The following is an 18,940-nucleotide window of genomic DNA, read 5'->3' as shown; positions in this document are numbered from 1 at the left end:
CAAACGGGACACGCTCAAAACGGGGGTTGGAACGGTGTAATTGGGCAACTTATAAAAACAAAGAGAGGGGACAGGTGACGCTGGCTGCGCGCGCTGGGACGGGCTCGGTTCTTTGTGTCCTTCAGGCAGCAGCTCCCGCTAAGGGGGGGGTCTCGCAGGGGGGCGCGGGCAGCCCGAAGCCGGCCCTCCCTGCCCGCGCTGCCCGCTGCGGGCAGCAGCACCCACCGGCAATAGCGGGCAGCTCACTCCTGCGTCTCCATGCTTTCCTCCTCCTCGCCCGTGGCGGGTTCTTCCTGATTCTCCTCCTCCTCTTCTCCTTCTTTCTTCTCCGGAGGCTTCTCGTACGCCTTCTCGGAAGGCGTCACTATCACTCCATCCCACGTAGACATTTCGGAAGCCAAATCTGCAAAAAAAAAGAGCAGCCCCCCAAGGGAAATCAGGGTGAAACTTTAACATTCCCCAGTCCTGTTGTCCCAGCGAGGAAGAGCCGCGCTTACAGCTGGCGTCGCCCTCCTGGCCGAGGATTTTCCTGTAGCCTCCGTGCGAGAGAATCCGGACGAGCGTCTGCGCCGTGTAACACACCATGTCCTGCGGGGACGGGGACGGGGCCGCGTCAGCGGGTTCGCAGGATCACAATGTGAGGGGTTGGAGGGCCCTGGAAAGCTCATCCAGTCCGGAGCAGGAACCGGAGCAGGAACAGATGGGGTTAGAGGGCTCCCGGCCCCTCGCCGCGGCGGGCGAGCCGCTCACCTGCTGCTCCAGGGTCATCACCGTGTGCACTCGGAAGTTTCCGCTCTCGCAGGGGTCGGTGATGCCGACGGACCCGGGGAGGAAGAGCCCGGCAGCCAGGATCTGGAGGCAGCGCCTACGGGATGAGGTTTGTGTTAAAAATAAGACCGTCCCCAGCAGAGAAACACGCCCCGAGTCTGCGGTTAGCACACGGGCACAAGGAAGATCCTTTGTCTCTTCTCTGGTCCCTTCAAGGCCTGAGATGCTGCTGGTTTTATTTGCAGCATTCAAAATGCTCACAAGTGATGTTCCCCAGAGGCCACCAGCACCCTGGTTGTACCAGCACCGGTGTGGCTGGCAGGCCCAGGGCAGCGACCGTCCCTGTGCTGGGGCCTGGGGAGGCCAAACTGGGAATCCTGGGGGCAGTTTTGGGCCCAAAGAAAGAGTCTGAGGTGCTGGAAGTTCAGGGAAGGGCACGGAGTTGGTGAGGGGCTGGAGCACAAGTGTGATGGAGCGGCTGAGGGACCTGGGGAAACGGCTGCAAGTTGTGCCAGGGGAGGTTGAGGGTGGAAATTTGGGGTGATTTCTCCCCAAAGGGCTGTGGGTGTTGGAACAGGCTGCCCAGGGCAGTGCTGGAGTCACCATCCCTGGGAGGGGTTGGACAGAGATGAGGTTCTCGGGGACACAGGGCAGTGCCAGGGGTGGGTTATAGTTGGACTCCACGATTTTAAAGCTCTTTTCCAACCAAAAGGATTGTGGTTCTAAATCTGAGACCGTAACGTGAATTCGTATGAGAGAAGCGAACGGCAACAGACCTGTAGGCGATGTTGAGAGCCAGGGGCTGCCTGGTGGGATTGTTCATCACCGCATAGTGCCCCTGAAGGGGTGAAAGAGGGGCGTTAGGACAAAAGCGGCTTCCCTGCTACACGGAGCTGCCTTACGCCAGAGCCTGGGGACGCGCAGGCAGCTCAAATTTAACTACAACGCGTCTGGTGTGTCCGTGTTCCCCTCACCAGCAGGTCCAGAATCCAGGGCGTGAGGGGCTCGAAGCCAGGGAATCGAATCCTCAGGTCTTTCAGCAGCCGGATTAAGACCTTCACCCTGGAGAAGAGGCAGGAGGGGGGTTTGTGATGCAACCCCTTCCCATCGCAGGGACGGCTCCTCGCTTTGCTCCTCCGCAAAGGACGTTAATTCCACCGCGGTTCCTGCGCGAGGCCGAACTCACGTGGACTGCGACGCGTTCTCCTCGAACCAGCGGGCGTGTCTGATGGCAGCCAGGGCGCTCTGCAGCACTTTGATATCCACTGAAAGAAGCAGCAGAAATACTCGGTTTTTAAACCAAAAGGGGAGTAGCGGTGGGGCCTTCACCCCCAATGAAGGTTTGGAGTGAGCCGAGCCCTTACGGTGGAGTTCGGGGTCCAGCTTGCGGAGGTTGGGCGGCACCGTGGTGATGAGGATCTTCACGGTGGCGTCGGCCGAGCTGATCTCAAAGCCGGTCTCGTTGGTCAGCATGGTCAGGACTGGGGAGAAAGAGCGAGAATTCCTTCATTAGGGATGGAAGATCATCCAGGGAAAATAAAAGTAGCGCCATCCCCGCCAGACAAACCGTCTGGTGCCCAAAGCTGAAGGGGAAACTGTCTCGTGTCACCCCACGTCCCCCAACACAGCACATCGCACCTTCGCTGGGGTCCTGTGCTCTCAGGCTTTCCACGACTTTGTTTCCCAAAGCTGCCACGGCTTCCACTGGGGAGATGAAGGAGAAAAAGGAGATGAAGAGGAGGAAGAGGAGGGTTAGAGCGGAGCCGAGCGCTGTGGTCAGTCAGCAGCCGATACTCACACGTGGGTAAGATTTTCAGAATCACCACCAGATCGGCCACGTTGTGCCCCGTGGTCATGGTGCCCTTCTTGTAGGAACCCACCTGGCGAACCTCCTCGATTTGCTGGTGGAAAGAGAGAAGCAAAACAGATGGTGAATTTGACACACGTGTGAATGTTTAATCCACTTTGGGCTGGGAGCTGGAGCACCAATGTCCCCATGCCGGAGCGTCTCCACATGTCGCTTTTTCCACTTTTAGACTCACCACTTCAAATGTTCCGGGCGCTACAATTAAATTGTCGATCACGTTGTTGATTTTGGTCACCAGAGAAAGAATGGAAGCCTGAAAAGGAATCAGGAGACAGGCGGCGTTATCAGTCAGTCGTCCAGTATGACTTGAAACAACCTGATTTTGCATGGCGTAACGCAGACAACCCTGATGCAAAGTCTTCAATAGATAAAATGTATTTTAAATCACTGACCAAGAAACTCCACCCATATCTCTACTGCGGTGCTTATTTCAGAGAGAAGTAATTACTTTTTAGGCTAATAATGGGAACTCCTGGCTGTACTCTCTGAAGGACAGGCTGGTTTTGCGTCTGCTAACGCTGCAGTAAATGAGAATTCAAGGAAATTTCCAGCACAGAACCTGTTCGGCGGCGGTCGGAGCGAGATCCTGGTTTCTCTTCAGCAAAGCTTCGCTGAACGCAGACTCGTCGGCGGCGGGTTTGACGCGGGGAAAAGCCATTTCGCACTGAAACGGGATCAGACATCAGCCCAAGAAAAAGGTTTGACCCTCCCATCAACAAAAAAACCCACTCAATTTTTTAATTCTCATGTCCCTTCCCTTCCATTCCCCATCGTGCTTTCCACTTGTTGCTTTCTATAATTTCCTGTTATCCCAAAGGGAAGGGGAGCAGCTGCCTTTTGTGTCCACACAACAGGGGTGCGAGATGGGGCAGATCTAATTTAAAAGTGGCTCTAAAAAGAGTTGTTGGGGTTTTTTTTATGAATTCTATTACAGTTCCTTAAGAATCACACCCGGTGCTTGCAGGTGGATGGAGCTTTTCAGTTGCTGTAGGATTCACAAAGCCAGGAGGGCACGAGGATCAGTGGGTTTATAAATAAAGAATGGATGCATGAGAGGAGGAGGAGGAAATTATTTCCTCCTCGAAAAGGTGGGAAATGTGTGTTGCTGTTGGTCCTCATGGGGCCCAACACAGCAAAGGAGCCTGGGGACCCTCTGACAGGCGAGTGATGATTTATCAGAACAATCCACAACGTTCACATTGCAGAGATTTGACTGTATCGAGGTTCAGGGTGAGTGGGGTGGCCTTTAAAAGCTTCTTCTGCTTTTTATTGTTGTGATTATTACTCATTGTAGTCATCCCAGGTAACATGAATACACCCAACACAGACAGTGAGATCTGCTTTGGGTTGGTCACTGAACCTCTTCAGTGAGCTCCTCTACTCCAGCTAATCTAAAAACAGTCAAACCATCCCATGAAGTCAGAAAACAGGGGGTTTAAGATCCAGCTTTAAACAAGGAAAAGTCTCTGCAGGAGAGGGTTACTCACAACATAGAAGTCGAAGGGGATGTGCGGCACAAAGGGCCGGAACCTAAAGGGGGGAAAGAAAACAAACAAACAAACTTTATTCCCTGTAGGGATGTGTTTGGCAGCACTGAGCACCCTCTCCCCAGCACAGTTTCACAGAGAACAGTTGCCAAGACGCAAGAAAGGCCCACCAGAAACAGGAAAGGTTTCTTCACGCCCCTCCAGCCCTAACTGAACACCGGGGCGTCCCCCCAGTTCCACCTGCTGCTTCCCAGTCACAGAATGTGAGGGGTTGGAGGGCCCTGGAAAGCTCATCCAGTGCAACCCCCCCGGAGCAGGAACACCCAGCTGAGGTTCCACAGGAAGGTGTCCAGGGGTTGGAATGTCTGCAGAGAAGGAGACTCCACAGCCTCCCTGGGCAGCCTGGGCCAGGCTCTGCCACCCTCACCCCAACAAGTTGCTTCTCATCTTCCAGCGGAACCTCCTGTGCTGCAGTTTGCACCCATTGCCCCTTGTCCTGTCCCTGGTTGTCACCAGCAGAGCCTGGCTCCATCCTCCTGACACTGCCCCTTTCCATCTTGATCCCAGCAATGAGTCCCCCCTCAGGCTCCTCTTGTCCAGCTCCAGAGCCCCAGCTCCCTCAGCCTTTCCTCACCCGGGAGATGCTCCACTCCCTCCAGCATCTTGGTGGCTGCGCTGGACTCTCTCCAGCAGTTCCCTGTCCTGCTGGAGCTGAGGGGCCACAACTGGACTCAATATTCCAGGTGTGGTCTCCCCAGGGCAGAGCAGAGGGGCAGGAGAACCTCTCTGACCTACTGACCACCCCCTTATAAGCCCTCCCAGGTCCCATTGGTCCTTCTGGCCGCAGTGCTGGCTCACGGTCACCCTGCTGTCCCCCAGGTCTCTCCCCTACGCTGCTTCTCCGGCCCTAGAGCCCCTGCCCGCCCTCCCCCCCCGGCCTGGCAGCTAAAGAGCCACCCCCACTACGGCAGAACCGGACTCGCCCCCTGCCAGGGCCTCCCCTGGAACCAAAGCGTCCGCCACGGCCTCTGCCTCGGTCGCCCCTGCGGAAGAGAAGAGGGAGACGGTGTCAGAGGAGCGGGAAAGCAGGGGCTGCCCTGAGGGGGTCTCCACACCGCCCGCGCAAGGCCCGGGAGCCCCCCGGAGCGGCCACGCCGCCTCCCCGCGGGCTTCGGCCTCGCCCCGGGGGCTCCCTGGGGCCCCACCCCGCGGATCGGCCACCCCGGCCCGGTCCCGCCGCCCGCACCTCATGGCTCCGCCGCTCCGAACAATGAACACCGCCGCTGAGGAGACCCCGGCCGGGCTGCGCGCTCAGCACCCCGCAACAACCTGCCCGCCCATTGGTTGTTCCCTCGCGGAGGAACTGCCCACTGGCAGCGCAGAGCTGAGAGCCATTGGCTCAGCCAGCCGTCAATCTGAAAGCGGAGGCGGGTGAAAGCAGCCAGTCAGGGCGCGGGCCGTGCGCGCGCTGCGCCGCTGGAGGGGGCGCGACGTTCATGAATGGAGCGGCTGGGGCACTCGGCGCGCATGCGCACACGCGAACGGGTGCGCTGCGTTACGTACATAGAGAGCGGGTAGGCACATTGAAACAGCCAGCAGAGTGGCGCAGCGGAAGCGTGCTGGGCCCATAACCCAGAGGTCGATGGATCGAAACCATCCTCTGCTAGGTGGTTTTTTTTTTTTAATATTAATTAGCTCCCTATTTAATTACTTTAATTTCTACCGGCTACTCTGGCGCTCCTTGTTTCTCACCGGCGAGACTGACCTTTTGCAGCTTCGCAGAGCACGGTCAGCCGGGGGTCTTCCGGCACGGCCGGGGTCACGCGTGTCCCCGGGAGCCGCGTCTGTCCCCGGAGCGTCCTGCGTACATCGGGGTAGGAGCGCCACGCGTGTCCTCGAGCGCTGTGCGTGTCCTCAGGACCCCGCAGCCCCGGAGCAGGATGCCCCCGGGGTCACCTCCCCTTTCTCCCGGGGCTGCCGTGACCGGGACGCGGGGCAGAGCACCCAGGAGCTCCCACGCGTGGGGTAAGAGGTGACTGAGCCCTCTCCAGGGCGGGACGAGGCTCCGGGGCCACATAAATCTCGGCGGGGCGCGGGGGGGCGCTCCGTGGGGACGGGCTCTGGGGCTACCCCCTGATGAGTTTGTCAAGTCTCAGCGCCCCCGCCACGGGTGACCGTGTTGCAGGGGCTTGGGGGGGGTGGCCCCGCAATAGCGTGTCGCGGTGACATCCCCCCGCACACGGGGGGGGGAAATATCCACAACCGCCACCGGGCGGCCCCATCCCACCCTCCATCCCGGTCCTGGGTGGACACCGTGGGGCGGGCAGGAAGGAGTTAAGGCCGGTGTGGATGATAACGGCCCTTTGTGTCACCGCGGGGGGGGCGGGAAGGGCTCAGCCCCGCCGCGGGGGGAAAAGCCAAAGCCACTCTCCGTGGGCGATGCTGGCGGTGCTGGCCGTGCTCTGCGGCGCGGTGACGGTGACGGCGGCGGCGGGGACAACCGCGCTGACTCTCGCCGTGGTGTTACCCGAGCGCAACCTCACCTACCCGTGGGCTTGGCCACGAGTGGGGCCGGCGGTGCGTTTAGCCACCGCCGCCGTTAACGCCCGCCCGGATTTATTGCCCGGCTTTACCCTGCGCTGGGTTTTCGGGAGCAGCGAGGACCGGCACGGCGTTTGCTCCGAAATGGCTGCGCCGTTGGCCGCCGTCGACCTCCGGCTCGCCCATCACCCCGTCGCTTTTTTGGGACCCGGGTGCGTCTACACGGCGGCACCGGTCGCCCGCTTCACCAGCCACTGGGGGCTCCCACTGGTGACGGCGGGCGCCGAAGCCCACGGCTTTGACGACAAGCAGGAGCAGTTCGGCTTGACCACCCGCGCCGGTCCCAGTCACCGCAAACTGGGGGAACTGGGCGTGCAGCTTCACCGATGGTTCAACTGGACCCGGCGGGCTCTGCTGGTCTATTGGGACGAGAAGGTGGACGACCGGCCGTACTTCTTCGCGGCCGAGGGGCTGTACGTCCAGCTGCCCACCCTGCGCAACCTCACCGTCCTGGACATCGTCTTCCACGACGGCGGCAACTTCTCCTTCATCATCCAGGAGATCAAGCAGAAGGGACGCAGTGAGTGCCGGGCCGGGGGTGCCGCGGGCGGGGGACCCGGTGTGCGTGGGGGACGGGGCGGTTTGTGGGTGGGTACAGCTCCACGGGGGTGTGCGTGGCTTTACGCGGCTGTGTTTGCGAGGGGACGTGGGTGTGCGTGGCTGTGCCGGGGTGAGCGTGCACCGGGCAGCTCTGCACGAGTGTGCACGGCTGGCCTTGGCTCTGCGTGGTTGTACATGGGTGTGCACGGCTGTACATGAGTGTGCATGGCTGTACATGAGTGTGCATGTCTGTCTGTTGCTCTGTGCGGCTGTACATGGGTGCACACAGCTGTACATGGGTGTGCATGGCTGTCTGTTGCTCTGTGCGGCTGTACATGGGTGCACACAGCTGTACATGGGTGTGCATGGCTGTCTGTTGCTCTGTGCGGCTGTACATGGGTGTGCACGGCTGTACATGGGTGTGCATGGCTGTACATGAGTGTGCATGTCTGTCTGTTGCTCTGTGCGGCTGTACATGGGTGTACACGGCTGTACATGGGTGTGCATGGCTGTCTGTTGCTCTGTGCGGCTGTACATGGGTGTGCACGGCTGTACATGGTTGTGCACAGCTGTACATGGGTGTGCATGGCTGTCTGTTGCTCTGTGTGGTTGTACATGGGTGTGCACGGCTGTACATGGGGGTGCACAGCCCTACACAACTCCACACAGCTGTACATGAGTGTGCACGGCTGTCCATGACTCTGTGTGGCTGTACACGGGTGTGCACAGCTGTACATGGGTGTGCACAGCCCTACACAACTCCCACGGCTGTACATGGGTGTGCATGGCTGGCTGTGGTTGTACGTAGGTGTGCGTGGTTGTACATGGGTGTGCATGACTGTACATGAGTGTGCACGGCTCTACACAAGTGTGCGCGGCTGTCTGTGACTCTGTGTGGCTGTACACAGCTGTGCACAGCTGGTCGTGGCTCTGTGCACGGCTGTACATGGGTGTGCATGGCTGCCCATGGCTCTATGCGGCTGTGCACGGCTCTACATGGCTGTACACAGGTGTGCACGGGTGTACATGGGTGTACACAGCTGTGCATGGCTGTATGTAGCTCTACATGGCTGTACACAGGTGTGCACGGGTGTACATGGGTGTACACAGCTGTGCATGGCTGTATGTAGCTCTACATGGCTGTACACGGGTGTGCACAGCCCCACTCGGCCCCACGCGCGTGACCACGTCTGTGCTGCGTGACTGTACACGCGTGTGCTGCCCCGTCCCCCCGTCCCCTCCAGCCGCTCCCGCCGGAGCCGTCCCGGGTGGCACCGGGGCTGCGGTGCCGCTGGCGCTGGCGCGGGGTGGTGGCGCCCAGCTGTCCCCGGCCTCGCCGTCTTGCTGCCGAGCCTGGGTGGGGGCTACTTGGGGGCACCCACAGTCCTGGGGGGTGGCACAGCTGTGGGCAGCACCCAAAGGTGACCACGGCGGGGGTGCAGGCGGCACCCACAGGGGTCACCAAGAATCAATCTCTGCCGGCGATCGGGGCCGCGGGGAGGAGGAAACGGAGTCGGGAAAACAGGAAACCTCGGCCTGGCGCCCTGGCCAGGGCAGAGCCGGGCAGGGCACGGGGGGCGGGCAGGGGGCTTGGGGCTCCCCGGTGTCCCGCTCCGCCACCCCCAAACACAGCGGCACAAGCCGCCGTGTGACCTCTCCCCTGTCACACGGTCACCGGGGCGCTGGGTCTCGGGGTCCCGCAGGATGGGGGGTGTCGGGGTCCCGTGGGTTGGGGGGTGTCGGGGTCCCGCGGGATGGGGGGTCTTGGGGTCCCACAGGATGGGGGTGTCGGGGTCCCATGGGATGGGGGGTCTCGGGGTCCCGCGGGATGGGGGTCTCGGGGTCCCATGGGATGAGGGTCTCGGGGTCCCACGGGATGGGGGGTGTCGGGGTCCCGCAGGATGGAGGGTCTTGGGGTCCCGTGGGATGGGGGGTGTCGGGGTCCCGTGGGTTGGGGGGTGTCGGGGTCCCGTGGGATGGGGGGTGTCGGGGTCCCATGGGTTGGGGGGTGTTGGGGTCCCGTGGGTTGGGGGGTGTCGGGATCCCACGGGATGGGGGTGTCAGGGTCCCGTGGGCTGGGGGTGTCGGGGTCCCGTGGGTTGGGGGGTGTCGGGGTCCCACAGGATGGGGGTGTCGGGGTGCCAGGAGCCCTCTCGCCCCGCGCAGTCGTGTACGTGTGCTGCGCCCCGGAGACGCTGCGGGAGCTGCTGCTGCAGGCGGAGCGCGAGGGGCTGACGCGCGGAGACTTCGCCTTCTTCTACATCGACATCTTCGGGGCCAGCCTGCAGGGCGCCCGCTTCCCCGAGCCACAGCGGCCGTGGCGGCGCGGGGACCGGCACGACGCCAGCGCCCGGAGAGCCTTCGAGGTGAGCCCGGCACCGCAGGGCCCGCCGGGCACACACGTGTGCACATGCACGGGCACCCACTGTGCACACGTGTGCACATGCATGGGCACCCACTGCATACGCTTGTACATGGGCAACCATTGTGCACACGTGTGCACATGCACGGGCACCCACTGTGCACACGTGTGCACGGGTACCCACTGCATACACTTGTACACGGGCACCCACTGTGCACACTTGTGCACGGGCACCCACTGCATATGCTTGTACACAGGCATCCACTGTGCACACGTGTGCACATGCATGGGCACCCACTGCATACGCTTGTACACGGGCACCCACTGTGCACACGTGTGCACATGCACGGGCACCCACTGCATACACGTGTGCACAGGCACCCACTGTGCACACGCGTGCACGGGCACCCACTGCATATGCTTGTACACGGGCACCCACTGTGCACACATGTGCACATGCATGGGCACCCACTGCATACGCTTGTACACGGGCACCCACTGTGCACACGTGTGCACATGCATGGGCACCCACTGCATACGCTTGTACACGGGCATCCACTGTGCACACGTGTGCACATGCACGGGCACCCACTGCATACACGTGTGCACAGGCACCCACCACGTGTGTGCACGAGCACCCACCACACATGCGTGCACAGGCAGGGGCACCCACTGTGCACATACATGCGCAGGCACCCACAACACACGTGTGCACATGCATGGGAAGCCCCTGGGTGCACATGTGTACGTGCATGGGCACCCACCATGCACACGTGTGCACACGCACCCGCTATGTACATGTGTGCACATGCACCTACTATGCACACGTGCACGGGCATCCAGCACACGCGTGTGTGCGCATGCTTGGGAAGCCACTGGGTACACATATGCACATGCATCTACCACGCACACGTGTGTGCACGCACCCGCTATGTACATGTATGCACATGCACACGCACGCGTGCACAAGCACCCAGCACACACACGTGTGCACATGCACGGGCACACACGTGCACGGGCACCCACTATGTACACGTGCACACGAGCACACAGCACACACGTGTTCACCCGCCCACGCGTGTGCCCCCCGGCCCGGGCAGCGGGGCCGCGGTGACGCCGGAGCCGGCGCAGCAGCCGCCACCCTCCCCGCTGCCGGCGGCCACCGGGGAGGAAGGAAACGCCACCGGTGTCCCCGGGTCCCAGCGCCGCCTGAGCAGCCGCTGTTACCGGCAGCGGAGGCGCAGCAGCCCCGAGGGGACGGGCAGTGTCCCTGTCCCCAGCAGGGCCCAGCCGGCCCCCTGCCAGCCGCTGTCCCCTGTCCCAGGCTGTCACCATCATCACCTACAAGGAGCCCGAGAACCCCGAGTACCGGCCCTTCCTGGTGCGGCTGAAGGAGGAGGCGCTCGCCCACTTCAACTTCTCCATGAAGGACGGCTTGGTGGGACATGGGGACAGCGGGGGGCACAGGAGGGAGCTGGGATGCTGGGGGACACGGGATGGAACTGGGGACAAGGACGTGGGATAGTGCTGGGGATAGGGGACATGGGATGGAGCTGGGAACAAGGACGTGGGATGGAGCTGGGGACAAGGACATGGGATGGGGCTGGAGCTGCTGGGGGACGTGGGATGGAGCTGGGGATGAGGGGACATGAGATGGAGCTGGAGCTGTTGGTGGGCATGGGATGGAGCTGGGGACAAGGACGTGGGATGGAGCTGGAGCTGCTGGGGAATATGTGACAGAGCTGGGGATGAGGGGATACTGGATGGAGCTGGGGACAAGGACATGGGATGGAGCTGGAGCTGCTGAGGGACACGGGACGGAGCCAAGGCCAAAGGGACAAGGGGGGACAAGACGGGGCCGAGGCTGCTGGGGACGAGGGGACAGAGGACCCCAGCTGTGCCCCGTCCCCGAGCCGGCTCCGTGTCCCCAGATGAACTTCATCGCGGCCGCCTTCCACGACGGGGTGCTGCTCTACGCCCAGGCCCTCAACGAGACGCTGGAGCGAGGCGGCTCCGTCACCAACGCCTCGGCCGTCACCCGCCAGATGTGGAACCGCACCTTCTATGGTGAGCCCCGTGTCCCCCCGTCCCCATCCCCGTGTCCCCCGCCCCATCGGGTGCTGCCTGCCAAGCACCCACCCGTCCTGCTTCCATGATGGTATTTTGGGATCGGAGCTGGCGGGATGGGGATTTATGTCCCCAGTGTGTGCCACTGTTCCCACGCCCCAGCACAGCCCCCTATGGGCCGGGGTCCCCAGCGTCCCCCCCAACCCCTCGCCCTCCATCTCCAGGTGTCACCGGCTTCCTGAAGATCGACGAGAACGGGGACCGGGAGAGCGACTACTCCCTGTGGGACATGGACCCGCTGACCGGGGACTTCCAGGTGACCCCAGCGCGGGGGCAGCCGGTCCCAAGGGGTGTTGGGGGGCCCCATCCCACCCATTTCTCATCCCTCCTCGCCCCCCAAGATCGTGGCCAACTACAACGGCACCACCAAGAAGATCCAGATGGTGCCGGGGCGCGAGATCCACTGGCCGGGGAACGTGGTCCCCTCCGATGTCCCCCCGTGTGGCTTTGATAACAGCAACCCGCTGTGCCACAAAGGTGAGCGGTGTCGGGGGGGACACACACGGGTCCCCGGGGTCCCCCCCAGCCCCTCACCGCCCTCCTCTCGCCCTGCAGCCAACCTGTCCACCCTGGAGGTCCTGTCCCTCGTGGTCAGCCTGATCCTCCTGGCCATCACCGTCACCTCCTTTTTCATCTACAGGTGGGGGTGCCAGGGCTGGGGGACCCCAGAGGTGGCGGGTGGGGGGGTGGGGACACACGCGGGGGTCTCACCGTGTCCCCACGGGTGCAGGAGGCTGCAGCTGGAGAAGGAGCTGGCGGCCGAGCTGTGGCGCGTGCGCTGGGAGGACCTGCAGATGAGCAGCTTGGAGAAGCATCTCCGGAGCGCGGGCAGCAAGCTCACGCTGTCCCTGGTGAGCACCCCCCCTGTCCCCAGCGTGGGACAGGGACACCAAGCTCACGCTGTCCCTGGTGAGCACCCCCCCTGTCCCCAGCGTGGGATGGGGTTGGGGACCACGCTCACCCCGCGGCTCTTCCGCAGAGGGGCTCCAACTACGGCTCACTGATGACGGCAGAGGGGCAGTTCCAGGTCTACGCCAAGACGGCGTATTACAAGGTGTGGGGGCGCAGGGATGGGCACCCATCACCCCACTGAGAACCCACTAGGAACCCACCACCCCAATGGGCACCCACCATCCCACCGGGAACCCACTACTCCACCAGGAACCCACCAGCAACCCACCACCCCACTGAGAACCCACAACACCACCAGGAACCCATCACCCCACTGAGAACCCACCACCCTACTAGGAACCCACGACCCCATCCATCAGCCCCCTGGACACCCACTACCCCACTAGGAACCCACCACTCCATTGGTCACCCCGTATCTCCCCAGGGCAACCTGGTGGCCGTGAAGCACCTCAACCGCAAGCGCATCGAGCTGACGCGGAAGGTCTTGTTCGAGCTGAAGCACGTAGGTGACCCCGGTGGGACGGGGGCGCCCAGCGCAGTGTCCCCAGGATGGGGCAGGGGGCGGCAGGTCCCACATCCCACCCTCCCGTAGATGCGGGATGTCCAGAACGAGCATCTGACCCGCTTCGTTGGCGCCTGCACCGACCCACCCAACATCTGCATCCTGACCGAGTACTGCCCCCGCGGGAGCCTCCAGGTAGACGTTGCCCCCCGCTCCTGGGACCAGCCGTGGTGTGGGGACAGCAAGGTGGTGACCCTGGTGTCCCCAGGACATCTTGGAGAACGAGAGCATCACCCTGGACTGGATGTTCCGCTATTCCCTCACCCACGACATCGTCAAGGTAACAAGGGGGTTCCCACGGGGGTTCCCCATCCCCGTGGCGGGGTTGGGGACACACACCAGGGTCCGACCGCTCCCGGTCCCACCAGGGGATGCAGTTCCTGCACAACGGGGTGATCGTGTCCCACGGGAACCTCAAGTCCTCCAACTGCGTGGTGGACAGCCGCTTCGTGCTGAAGATCACCGACTACGGGCTGGAGAGCTTCCGCGTGGCCCCCGACGGCGACGACTCCCACGCGCTCTTCGCCAGTGAGCACCCCTGCCCGTGTCCCCCCCGTCCCCAGGGTCCCCCCCAGCCCTGAGCCCCCTCCCCTGGTGTCATAGAGAAGCTGTGGACGGCGCCCGAGCTGCTGCGGATGGAGTCACCGCCGGCCCGTGGCACGCAGAAGGGCGACGTCTACAGCTTCGGCATCATCCTGCAAGAGATCGCCCTGCGCAACGGCGTCTTCTACGTGGAAGGGCTGGACCTGAGCCCCAAAGGTGAGCGAGGGGACCAGGGTGGTGGGGCTGGGGACCCGCCGATGGGGGTGGTTGGAGCAGTTGATGGGTTGTTGGTCTTACTGGTGGGTTATTGGTCTTGCTGATGGGTGGTGGACCTGCTGATGGGTTGTTGGACCAGCTGATGGGCTTTTAGACCTGTTGATGGGTGCTTGGAAGTGCTGTGATGTGTTATGGGTCTTGCTGATGGGTTATTGGTCTTGCTGATGGGTTATTGGTCTTGCTGATGGGTGGCTGGACATGCTGATGGGTTGTTGGACCAGTTGACAGGGGTTTAGCCCACCTGATGGGTGGTTGGACCTGCTGTGATGGGTTATTGGTCTTGCTGATGGGTGGTTGGACTTGCTGATGGGTTTTTAGACCAGTTAACGGGTGCTTGGAAGTGCTGTGATGGATAATGGGTCTTGCTGATGGGTTGTTGGTCTTGTTGATGGGTGTTTGGCCAGCTTATGGGTTGTTGGCCTCAATGATGGGTGTGTGGACTGTGGGTGTGGGGCTGTGATGGGTGCTCAGCCCCACTGTTGGGTTATTGGACCTGCTGATGGGTGCTTGGACCTCCTGTGGTGGGTGCTTGGAACCACTGGTGGGTGGCCGGACCTGCTAATGGGTGCTTGGAACCACAGAGATCATTGAGCGGGTGAAGAGCGGGGAGCGCCCCAGCTTCCGGCCCTCGGCCAACGTGGGGTGTCACATGGAGGAGCTGGGCCAGCTGATGCAGCACTGCTGGGCCGAGGACGTCCTGGAGCGCCCCGACTTCAACCAGATCAAGGTCCAGATCCGCAGGTTCAACAGGTGCCTCTGCCTCCCCCAGCCCCGTGGGTGACAGGTGGCCCCAAAAAGGGCCCCTTGGGCGGGTGCTCATGGGTGGGCCAGCTCATGGGTTGTTGGCATCAACGATGGGTGCTTGGACCTGTTCCGATGGGTGTCCAGCCCCACCGTTGGGTTATTGAATGAGTTGATGAGTGCTTGGACCACAGATGAGTTGTTTGTCTCACTGATGGGTGGTTGGACCCACTGGTGGGTGCTTGGAACTGCTGTTATGGGTTATTGGACCTGTTGTGATGGGTGGTTGGACCCACTCATGGGTGCTTGGACCTGCTGATGGATGCTTGGAGCTGCTGTGATGGGTTATTAGACCTGTTGTGTTGGGTGCTTGGAGCCACTGATGGGTGCTTGGAGCCACTGATGGGTGCTTGGAGCCACTGATGGGTGGCCCTGCCCGCAGGGAGAGCAGCAGCAACATCCTGGACAACCTGCTGTCGCGCATGGAGCAGTACGCCAACAACCTGGAGGAGCTGGTGGAGGAGCGCACCCAGGCCTACCTGGAGGAGAAGCGCAAGGCCGAGGCTCTGCTCTACCAGATCCTGCCCCAGTGAGCTCCAGGGGGGATCCCAGCCCTCTGTGCACCCCCGCATTGCTGGGCACCCCGAGGTGTCCCCTGCCTGCTGGAGAACCCCAGGACCCGCAATGTGGTTGAGGGCTGGAGACCCCAATGTAGTTTGGGGCTGGGAGGGATGGAGACCCCAAGGGCCCCAAATGTGGTTCTTCAGGGCTAGAGGTGCTGGGAGGGCTGGAGACCCCAAGGACCCCCAACGTGGTTCTTCAGGGCTTGGGATACTGGAAGGGCTGGAGACCCCAAGGACCCCCAATGTGGTTTGGGGATGGGGACCCCAAGGACACCAATGTGGTTCTTCAGAGCTTGGGGTACTGAGAGGACTGGAGACCCCAAGGACCCCCAGTGTGGTTTGGGGCTGGGAGGGATGGAGACCCCAAGGGCCCCAAATGTGGTTCTTCAGAGCTTGGGGTACCGGGAGGACTGGAGACCCCAAGGACCCCCAATGTGGTTCTTCAGGGCTTGGGATACTGGAAGGGCTGGAGACCCCAAGGCCGCCCAATGTGGTTCAGGGATGGGACCCCAAGGACCCCCAATGTGGTTCTTCAGAGCTTGGGGTACTGGGAGGGCTGGAGACCCCAAGGACCCCCAATGTGGTTTAGGGCTGGGAGGGCTGGAGACCCCAAGGGCCCCAAATGTGGTTCTTCAAGGCTTGGGGTACCCAAAGGGGCCAGGGACCACCCCAGAGTTCTCACATGGGGGTGAGGGTTCTTGGAGGGCCCTGGGATGACCTGCAGCCCCATCATGGCTCAGGGCTGGGGGATCCTCAGAGGGACCATGGACTGGGGACCCCACACCCCAGGAGGGGTCGGGGGGCTGCGTGTCCCCCTCACCCACCCCCTGCACCCCCAGCTCGGTGGCGGAGCAGCTGAAGCGGGGGGAGACAGTGCAGGCCGAGGCTTTCGACAGCGTCACCATCTACTTCAGCGACATCGTGGGCTTCACGGCGCTGTCGGCCGAGAGCACCCCCATGCAGGTGGTGACGCTGCTCAACGACCTCTACACCTGCTTCGACGCCATCATCGACAACTTCGACGTCTATAAGGTGAGGGGACGCTCACATCCGTGCAAACGCACACGCGTGTGTGCACCGCAGCACACGCCGGAGCGGCATCGTGCCCACGGCGTGTCCCCGGCGGTGTCACCCCCATCCCCGCCGCAGGTGGAGACGATCGGGGACGCCTACATGGTGGTGTCGGGGCTGCCGGTGCGCAATGGGAAGCTGCACGCCCGGGAGGTGGCTCGAATGGCGCTGGCGCTGCTGGACGCCGTCCGCTCCTTCCGCATCCGCCACCGGCCGCAGCAGCAGCTCAAGCTGCGCATCGGCATCCACACGGGTCAGCGGGGACGGGGACATGGCATCCACAGGGGTCAGCGGGGACGGGGACGGGGACGTGGCATCAGCAGGGGTCAGTGGGGATGGGGACGGGGACGTGGCATCCACACGGGTCAGCGGGGATGGGGACGGGGACATGGCATCCACAGGGGTCAGCGGGGACGGGGACATGGCATCAACAGGGGTCAGCGGGGACGGGGATGGGGACATGGCATCCACAGGGGTCAGCGGGGACGGGGATGGGGACATGGCATCCACAGGGGTCAGCGGGGACGGGGACATGGCATCCACACGGGTCAGCGGGGATGGGGATGGGGACATGGCATCCACAGGGGTCAGCGGGGATGGGGATGGGGACATGGCATCCACAGGGGTCAGTGAGGATGGGGACGGGGACATGGCATTTACATGGGTCAGTGGGGACGGGGACAGGGACATTGCAACCCCATAGGTCGCAGGGATGGGGACATTGCACCCCCATAGGTCACAGGGACAGGGATGGGAATATGGCACCTTCACGGGTCCACAGTGCGGGGGACACAGCACCCACATGGACCAGTCGGGACCTGGGGCCAGGGGACAGCCAGCCCTCCCATAGCCCCAGGAGCGGGGGGGGGACAGCAGCACCCAGCGGGGCCCCCAGCAAGGGGGGCTGTGCGGGGCGAGGGGCTCACGGGGTGTCCCGCAGGACCCGTCTGCGCCGGCGTCGTGGGTCTCAAAATGCCCCGGTACTGCCTGTTTGGGGACACGGTGAACACGGCCTCGCGCATGGAGTCCAACGGGGAAGGTGAGGGGCTGGGATGAGCACCCATGGGTGCTGGGGGGGCCCAGATGGGCACCCGTAGGTGCTGATGGGGCCACCTCCCCCAGCCCTGAAGATCCACATCTCGGCGGTGACCAAGGCCGTGCTGGAGGAGTTCGGCTGCTTTGAGCTGGAGCTGAGGGGGGACGTGGAGATGAAGGTGAGTCCCAGCCCCCCCAAAATGCCCCAGCCCCCCCGATGGTGCCTCAAAGGGGGGCTGCTTGGGGGGAGCCACCCCACCAGGTCCCCCCTCTGCATCCACATCCTGCAGCCCTGCTGGGGCCATGGGCACCCCCTGCACCCCAAACCCTGGGGAAATGGGCACCCCCTGCACCCCAAACCCTGGGGAAATGGGCACCCCCTGCGCCCCAAACCCTGGGGAAATGAGCACCCCCTGCACCCCAAACACTGTGGCAATGGGCACACAATGGACCCCAACCTCTGTGCAAATGGGCACCCCCTGCACCCCAAACACTGGGGCAATGGGCACACAATGGACCCCAAACCCTGGGGCAATGGGCACACAATGGACCCCAACCTCTGTGCAAATGGGCACCCCCTGCACCCCAAACCCCGGGGCAATGGGGACCCCCTGACCGCAGCCCCCTCTCTCCGCAGGGCAAGGGCAAGGTGAGGACCTACTGGCTGCTGGGGGAGCGCGGGAGCAGCACTCGGGGCTGACCCCCCCCGTGACACCCGGGGCCCACGGGGCCGTTCCTGCCACCACCGCCAAGGGCCCCCCCAGGCTGGGGCCGGGGGATGGGGGCTCTAATGGGTGCACCCCCAACTGCACCACGGTCCCCAGGCTGAACCCCCACTGCTCCCGGGGGGGGGACCCCAGCCCCGGGCAGCCCCATGGCCTGAGCGCAGCGGGGGCACTGGCGGAGTAGTTGGGGGGACATGGGGACACGGGGAGACCCCCGGCCCCCGGGTGGGGGTCACTAGAGCTCTAATTTTTTTAATAAAGCTGGTGTGGACGCACTTGCCGTGGGTGTCAGTTGGGTCTCGTCGCCTCCCTCCCCCCGCACCCCACATTGGGTGTCCCCATGTCCACTGGAACCCCCTCGGGGGTCTCCCAGAGCAGCGGCCCAAGCCCCCTGCAGGGAGGGGGCTCTTTGGGGGGGCGGCAGCCGGGGGTGTCTTTTCAGGGGAGCCGGGACTGGGCGGCTGGGGGGGCTCCGCAGGGTGCTGAGTGCCCGGGGGGGTCCCGAGGCCAAGGGACTGGAGGGGCTGCCCTATGGGGAGGGTTACGGGGGATCCCGGCCCCGGGCAGGGGGTCCCGAGATTCCCGGTGTGGGGGTCCGGGAGTTCTCGGCCGTGCACAGCCCGGCGGGTGGTCCGGGTGTTCCGGGGGGGGTCCGTGTGTTCCGGGGGGGTCCGTGTGTTCCGGGAGGGTTCCGTGTGTT

At 63.1% G+C, this 18,940-nt stretch overlaps 2 protein-coding genes across 3 annotated transcripts; one reads left to right on the top strand and one right to left on the bottom strand.

Annotated features, from left to right (window-relative positions):
• Positions 1-19: 19 nt before the first annotated feature.
• ILF2 (interleukin enhancer binding factor 2) lies at positions 20-5,477 on the bottom strand. 2 transcript variants are annotated; one of them, XM_082072879.1, is made up of 14 exons: positions 5,369-5,477; positions 5,126-5,165; positions 4,123-4,167; positions 3,195-3,299; positions 2,811-2,888; positions 2,567-2,669; positions 2,407-2,472; positions 2,133-2,249; positions 1,955-2,033; positions 1,743-1,830; positions 1,545-1,606; positions 751-865; positions 498-588; positions 20-403 (listed from the first exon to the last, which is right to left on the bottom strand). In XM_082072879.1, exons 1-14 carry the CDS (start codon positions 5,371-5,373, stop codon positions 243-245), a joined length of 1,155 nt encoding a protein of 384 aa, XP_081929005.1. In that variant the 5' UTR covers positions 5,374-5,477; the 3' UTR covers positions 20-242. The 2 variants fall into 2 exon arrangements, with proteins under 2 accessions (XP_081929005.1, XP_081929004.1); XM_082072878.1 differs by having other exon boundaries at positions 4,123-4,165; positions 5,106-5,165; positions 5,369-5,461.
• A 1,084-nt stretch (positions 5,478-6,561) lies between these two features.
• On the top strand, positions 6,562-18,515 carry NPR1 (natriuretic peptide receptor 1; the record flags this gene model as incomplete). Its single annotated transcript, XM_082073066.1, has 21 exons — positions 6,562-7,243; positions 9,430-9,629; positions 10,950-11,063; positions 11,557-11,692; positions 11,917-12,008; positions 12,094-12,229; positions 12,308-12,392; positions 12,483-12,603; positions 12,732-12,806; positions 13,089-13,166; positions 13,257-13,361; positions 13,435-13,506; positions 13,595-13,754; positions 13,830-13,985; positions 14,627-14,795; positions 15,229-15,375; positions 16,249-16,441; positions 16,559-16,733; positions 17,421-17,519; positions 17,603-17,694; positions 18,153-18,515. 21 exons carry the CDS (start codon positions 6,562-6,564, stop codon positions 18,213-18,215), a joined length of 3,150 nt encoding a protein of 1,049 aa, XP_081929192.1. The 3' UTR covers positions 18,216-18,515.
• Between the last annotated feature and the right edge of the window lie 425 nt (positions 18,516-18,940).

This window comes from Streptopelia decaocto (genome assembly GCF_964273445.1).
Source record: "Streptopelia decaocto genome assembly, chromosome: 26".
In the NCBI taxonomy this organism is placed as follows: domain Eukaryota; kingdom Metazoa; phylum Chordata; class Aves; order Columbiformes; family Columbidae; genus Streptopelia; species Streptopelia decaocto.
Note: the sequence above shows the minus strand (reverse complement) of the source record. Positions and strands in the feature narration are given on the sequence as shown.

What these genes read in the sequence shown, in the direction of transcription:
- ILF2 (XM_082072878.1), bottom strand. An exon ending in AGGGGAGGCCCTGGCAGGGG is followed by an intron (nt 4,166 to 5,105) that starts GCGAGTCCGGTT and finishes TCCCCCCTTTAG; the next exon opens with GTTCCGGCCCTTTGTGCCGC. An exon ending in CTCCGACCGCCGCCGAACAG is followed by an intron (nt 2,889 to 3,194) that starts GTTCTGTGCTGG and finishes ATTCCTTTTCAG; the next exon opens with GCTTCCATTCTTTCTCTGGT.